This window comes from Peromyscus eremicus, unplaced genomic scaffold (genome assembly GCF_949786415.1).
Source record: "Peromyscus eremicus unplaced genomic scaffold, PerEre_H2_v1 PerEre#2#unplaced_355, whole genome shotgun sequence".
Lineage (NCBI taxonomy): Eukaryota > Metazoa > Chordata > Mammalia > Rodentia > Cricetidae > Peromyscus > Peromyscus eremicus.
The window spans coordinates 289,112-296,117 of NW_026734591.1; the positions used below are offsets into that span (position 1 = coordinate 289,112).

General features: G+C 53.0%; 1 protein-coding gene across 1 annotated transcript in view; it reads right to left on the reverse strand.

Annotated features, from left to right (window-relative positions):
• Positions 1 to 1,609, reverse strand: part of LOC131901785 (protocadherin Fat 4-like) — an 85,954-nt gene extending 84,345 nt beyond the window's left edge. Inside the window, 3 exon segments of the mRNA XM_059252862.1 lie at positions 1 to 533; positions 536 to 1,534; positions 1,537 to 1,609. Coding sequence (XP_059108845.1) covers positions 1 to 533; positions 536 to 1,534; positions 1,537 to 1,609 — 1,605 coding nt within the window.
• Positions 1,610 to 7,006: the final 5,397 nt, after the last annotated feature.

A 7,006-nucleotide genomic window follows, 5' to 3' on the forward strand; every position in this document is an offset into this window, starting at 1 on the left:
CGCAGCACTAGTGGTCACTAGACCACTGTGCTCACTAATGTGGAACCAGCCCAACCCATTTCCAGAGACGATGCTGTAGAGCAGGTTAGCATTGAGACCAGAGTCACCGTCGGTGGCAGACACCCCACTCACATAGCTCCCCGGAGGCGCCTCCTCGCTCAGGTTCACTCTGTACACTTGCTGCACAAAGACCGGAGGGTGATCATTGATGTCATTGACAAAAATCACCAAGTTGGCCACAGACGAGCGCGCCTGAACCTCGGCGGTAGGGGGCGCCCCGGAGTTATCCGAGACCGGGACTGTGAGGTTGTAGGAAGGAATTCGCTCGCGGTCCAGGGCGCTGGCCATCTTGATGAGACTCAGGTTGGGCACCTTGCTTCTCTGTACGTCAAAGTGGCGTTGCTCATTGCCCCCGAGAATATGCACTGAGATGTTTCCATTGGCTGCCGGGGAGTCCGCGTCGCTCATGGTGAGCAGAGCCACCACTGTACCCACCTGCACGTTCTCATCCACCGAAGCGTAGCGCGAGGTGGCGGGAAATAGCGAAACTTCACTACAGGGTCATTGTCATTCACATCCAGCAGCTGGATGATCGCTTCCGCGCGCCGGGTGAGCGAGGGCACGCCCCGGTCCGTGGCCTGCACTGTCAGCGAATACTGTCGCCGGGCCTCAAAGTCTAGCCGCTCTCGCACGGTGATGAGCCCCGTCTCCGGGTCCATCTGGAAGGGGGTTCCCTCGTCCTGCAGCCGGTAATGGATGTCCGCATTGGTGCCCTCGTCTGCGTCCGCCGCCGCCACCTGCAGGACACTCGAGCCCACAGCCGCGTCCTCAGGCACCCCCGCCTGGTAATGGGAACTGCCAAACACCGGGGGATTGTCGTTAATGTCCTGTACAGTCACAATGACCTGAAGGTAACCCCGCCGCTTTGGCTCACCCTTGTCCTCCACCTCCACCAGGAGCTGGTACTAAGGCGTGACCTCGCGGTCCAGCCCGCCCTTGGAGACCAGGTGCAGGAACGCTCCCTCGCCACTGGGGTTCAAGGTAATGTCCAGGCGAAAGCGACCCGCCTTGTTGCCGCGGACGATGCGGTAGGAGCGGTGGTCCACGCCGTTGGAGCCGATGTCAGAGTCCGTGGCGGTGTCCAGAATGACCTGACGCCCGCTGCCACTGTCCTCCTTGAAGGTGACAACGATCGAGGGATCTGGGAAGACTGGGGCATTGTCGTTGAGGTTACGCACCAACACCTGCACCTCGGTAGGGTAGGTGGGCGCGCTGGAAAGGACCACCAGGTTGACCATGTCGCTGGGCAGGCTGTCGTGGTCGATGATGGCTGTGGTGTACAGTGCTCCTGTGCTGCTGTTAATAGCGAACAGGGTATGGCTTTCGCTGAGCCGGTAGGTGAAGCCGGGGCGCGTTGGGATGGTGCCCACCAGAGTCCCTGGGGGCTGCTCTTCCATCACCTGGAACACCTGACACTGTTCGGCCTCTTGGACCCAGGCCGGGCCCGGGAGCAGAGACAACAACCCCCAGAACTCAGCAGCTGGCACAGGGATGGTGAGAGTAGCGGGAGCCGCCTGCGGCCGGGAGCCGGGTCTGCGGCCAAGTTCATGGTCCTGGTTTCCAGGAACCGCGAGAGGAAGAGAAACAAGGTGAAGGAATCGGGCTGATCCGGAGGGCTTCTGAGTGGCGCCAGTAAAAAGCCAGTTTGGCCGGAGATCTCTGCAGTTTAGAAGAGTGAGCGAGGGGCAGTTGCCCAGGAGAAGGCTCCTGGTGGCCAGGGAGACGCGCAGCGCAGGGGAGGATGAGGCGACAAGCGGCGGGGCATCCCTGGGCTCTCCCGAGAAAGTTTCCAGGTCTCCAGACACTTGGATTGGAATCCCGAGTCTGAGCGTCCTGACCGCGGATAGGAGTTGCGGGAGGCGGGATGGATTTCAGGGACCTGAGGAGTCACTCACTGCACGCAGGTCTCTCCAAAAACTTTAGAACTTACCCAGAGCGTGACGCCGAACAGGACAGAGCCAAGGGCCTCAAAGCCCCTGCACCCCGGAGACAGAGCGGGGACGCCGGGAGAACCCGAAACTGGAGGTGCAGACTCTTCTCGAATTTCGCTCCGGGGGAGCTGGGGAGGTTGTCTCTGGATCTGGCACTCTCGCGGAGGCAGCAGGGGCACCGCGTCTCCAACAGCGCTCAGCTCTGTCCCCTCGCTGGTATCCCAGGCTGCCCAGGCTGCCTTTGCGCCAGCCGCTGCTTGGAGGCCGAGGTCCAGCCCAAGCTGCTGCAGGCGCTGCTCCGCATCCTTCACCTCCGCGCCGGCATCGATTGTACATCCACAGAGCGCGGGTTCCCCTTCCTCCTCCGCGTCGCGGGGATCGGGCAGCAGCAGCGGCGGCAGCAGCAGCGCTGGTTCCCCGAGTCCCCTCCCCTCACCATGCCAGGGGCTCTTCCCCGGTAGTTAGCGGGCACCAGGAGCGCCTCGCCCTTGTCCTGGGATCTGTGCTTTTATTGTCCCGGGTCAGTTTCACTTTGTAATCCGCTAGGCTTTGTGTTTGGGGAGGGGTGGGTCCCTCCTTCGCGGTCCCCGAGGACGACGGGGACTCGGAGGTGCGGTGCAGCTGCATGGGGCGCCGGGTGGGCGCGCTCCTTCACAGCCAGGGCTCAGAGGTGGCACCACGGCGGATCTGGAGTCCGGCGAGTCCCCCGCTGCCTCTCCGGGTCCCTCGCACTCTCCCCGCCCCTTCCCCGCTGCGCGCACACACGCACTCACACACACACACACACACACACACACACACACGCGCGCGCGCGCGCGCACACACATACGGAGTGGGGAGGGCTGTCCGCGATCGCGAGCAAGACTGAGAAACTTTGCTCGCCCCTCGATGCTCCCGGACTCCAGTGGCCGCCATTCCCCTGTTCTGGTCCTGTCACCCGCGGGCCCTGCCCCGCTACAGCCCATTGGCCACAGCCCGGCCCGGCGTCCCCGCCGCCCTCGCCTCCTGCCGCCACTGGCTGGGGCGACGCTCGTCACCGCGGCCTCCGAGGCTGTGGGCGGGCGGTGGGCGAGCCCCACGGCAGAGACGCAAAGAAGGGGCGACCACCCCCCAACTCCTTTTTATTTATTTATTTTCCCTTTTGGTCAAACCTTGGCTGGTGTCGGCTCAATCACAGCAAGAGTCAGCCGGGGAATAGATGGGGGTGGGGTCAGGTTTGGAAATAAATAAGTTTAGTGGCTGGAGCTGGGGGTGCCATTAGGCTGTTAGGCTGGTAATAACTCGGTGGAGGGGGTCGAGGGAAATGAAAGAAAGGCTGGGGGCGAGGGTCTGTTAACGCGGGAGGAAGGATTAGGCAAAGCCTGTCTGGGAATGCGCGCCGCTGCTGAGCTTTAACCATTTCGTGCCCTAGCCAGGGGCAGTGCCCGAGCGAGCTTCTGCCCACGGGACCCCGCAGAACCCCAGCTCTTCCCTACTCGTGAATCTGGGCCCCAAGCTGCTGTCCCTCGAGACTAGGAGACATCGATGCCTCGGTGCCTGCAGCCCTCCAAGTTCTCAAAGGAAGAGAGAGGCACGCCTGTACCCGCAGCTTGGTTAGTCTCACAGCTGGAATCCGGTCCACAGATCAGTCCTGAGGCTTCAGCTGAAACAACGGCAGCTTCTGCGGGGACAGTCTCCTCTTACAAACCCAGTTTGGAATTTTGACCCCCGGTGGGCTCCCACCCCCGCCCCCCGCGCCCGATATTTTCTAGCCAAAGGAAATCTAATAACGTTTGGTTTCGGTTTTGGTCTGGGGGGCGGGAGGAGGGGGGAGAATAGCTGTAAGAAAATAGAAATAAATGAAATGAAGTTTAAATTTAATTTTTTTAAGTGTCACACATCACCGACTGCGCTCAGATGATTCCCCTGCCTCATCTTATTTGTGTGGTGCGCCCGAGGTTTCTTTAAAAGAAAAATAAAACGTGACTAGGAATCGGGTCAATAATTTTCCCCTTTAAGGGAACCAACTTGCAAAATATGAATTGAAGCCAAACAATGCAAATACAAGGCATATGTCATACAATTTTGCCACAGGAATCCCTCCAAACCTCAAACTTTCCGTATCAGGAGATTGTTTAAGCGAGGGCCAACACTGCCCCCTGCTGGTTACAGCTAGTCTTGCAGCGACAGTCGCTGGTTTCGTGCTTTAAATTAAACGCAGACTGGGAGGATCTGGTTACAAAGCTAATTCCTCCTTCTTGCCAAGGGATGGGGGCAAAGAAAAGGATCTGCAAGGATCCCCTACTGCCTTTCCTTGTGTGAGGTCAGAAAACAATCAAAAGCGATAGAGAAGACAGCACACTCAAGTCTTGAATGCAAACCGCCTGAAACCTAAACGGAGGAAGGATGCAGCCTGATTCTAAAACCATCGCGAATTCCTTTGTTTAGTTAGAACATTCGCTCCTGCCTCTTCCACACCTATAGCGTGAAGGGTGAATTGGACACAGACCAGAGAGTTAATTATCTCTATTGCTGCATTTTTCAGACTACATAACTATTGAACGCCTATCACTAATCTCCACTAAAAAAACAAACAAACAAAAAAAACCCGCTTTTAAGCCCCGTCAAAATTATTTTATCACTGCCAACTACTTACCTCTTAATGACATTATTTTGTTGTAATTCAGCCAAGAGATATTTGTAGATTAAAGTTGGATCTACAAGTTAATACAAGTCGTGGCTGTGAGTGCGAAGATTGTACAAGACTTTTTTGTTTTGTTTTCTAATCCTGCGCGGTTCAATACTTGGACACAAAAGAACGGGAAGAAAGCATGCGGATATATTTAGGGGAGATGGTAGGGTTTTGCTGGTTTGCCTGGTATCTGTTTGGAGAACATGTGAGATGCCTTCACAGCTCGACAGGATGGAATTAACATCTTTTGCCGGTGAATTTAGTTTGGGAAAACAGGTAATTTAATTCATTCTGTGAAATGAACTGTTTAATCTGCGAAATAAGTGTATAGTCTTCATTTTACAAAATAAAGCAATACAAAAAAGGGTCATATTCAGACCCAAAATATTTGTTTGGAAAATTCCGAGAGAAGATTTCCACAAATTATTTAAGCAACGATATGGTTAGTTAAACTAACGTTGCGTAATGATATAATCTACTCATTTGTAGATAATTCTACACAAAACTACAATTTTGTATGCTTAGTATGTAATTTAAAAAGAAATGTAGAGAATGTCTAGTATAAAACATGAAATGAAGCTTTTGTTACGTTTTATTTTCATTGTCTCCCTTAGATTTCTAGAGCTGTGTTAACATAGTACACTATCATTAATACATGTGTACAATTTTTCTTCCTCCTGGTGGGAAGATGGCTCACTGGGTAAAGGCATTGCCAGGGACACTTGACCACCTCCATTCTATCCCCAGAACCCATTTAAAAGCCAGGCCGAGCAGCACAGTTGTCTGTAACCCTGGCGACCCCTAGCGGGAGATAGGAGGCATACATAGGAGAATCCGTGGAAACCAGGCCAAGCACCTTGAAGGATGCAGTGTTTAAAAGAAGCAGGCTGGAACAAGGTGGGAAGAGTGGACAGGCACCCAGGATGATATTCTCTGACCTCCCAAGATGGGAAGAGTGGACAGGCACCCAGGATGATATTCTCTGACCTCCCAAGGTGGGAAGAGTGGACAGGCACCCAGGATGATATTCTCTGACCTCCCAAGGTGGGAAGAGTGGACAGGCACCCAGGATGATATTCTCTGACCTCCCAAGGAGGGAAGAGTAGGCAGGCACCCCAGGACATTCTCTGACTTCCCAAGGTCGGAGGAGTAGGCAGGCACCCCAGGATGTCCTCTGACCTCCCAAGGTGGGAAGAGTGGACAGGCACCCCAGGATGTCCTCTGACCTCCCAAGGTGGGAAGAGTGGACAGACACCCCAGGACATCCTCTGACCTCCCAAGGTGGGAAGAGTGGACAGGCACCCACATGTCCTATGACCTCCTGCATCCATACACAAGCACACACAAGCACATCGCTCTAACATACATACATACAAAAGAAACATTATTCTTCTTGTAAAAGTGAAAGAAAGACACAAGGTCATTGTATACATGAAATATATTTTAAAACCATGGAACACACTCATAAGTAGCTGTCAAATGTAATGCAGCCAGAGAAGGAAGATATAAGGAATATTCCCAGCTGTACATTTTCTCTTGTATTCCAGCAAACCCAAACAAATATAGTTTATTTTTTCTACCCACCTTAATTATTTTTCTTACCTTAATTATTTATGAAAATGGTGTTCTACTGTTCTACCTTAATTATTTATGAAAATGGTGTTAAAGTTGGAGTTTTAAACAAAAATGAAATTAGAAGCCAACTAGGAACCATGCTGGTTAGCTTTTGTCAACTGGACACAAGCTTGAGTTGCTGAGGAAGGAGGGTTGCCTCCTTCGAGTGGGTCTATGTCATGTCTGTGGGTCAGTTTCTCGATAAATATTTGATGCATAAGTTGGGCCACCCCTGGGCAGGTGGTCCTGGGCTATGTAAGGAAGTAGGCTGAGCAAGCTGTGGGAACAAGCTGGTAAGCAGCATCCCCCACTGATTCCTATCCGTGGTCCTGTTTAGGTTCCTGCCCTAACCTGTATCAGTGATGGACTGTGATGGGGATGTGCAAACCAAATAAACACTTTCCTCCGCAATTCAGTTTTGGTCTGTGTTTCATCAGAATAAGTGACTAGAACATATGGTTCTTGGGGAGAAGTCATTCACCAATGTCAGTGGGTAATAAGGACATACATTTGTGCCCAAGCATGCGAGGAATCAGAGAATACAAGTCATTGAACTTCATAGATATATTGAGACAAGTGATTTTGTGGTGCTCTGCTATGCTATGAACACACTCTTGCAACCATTTAATTCAGTATCAAAAATGTTTTTCTATGTTTTTTGGCCAGAAGTGACAACAATTAGTTGGACCATGCTCCTCAGTTTCTAACACATCTGTAGCTGGGGCTAAAT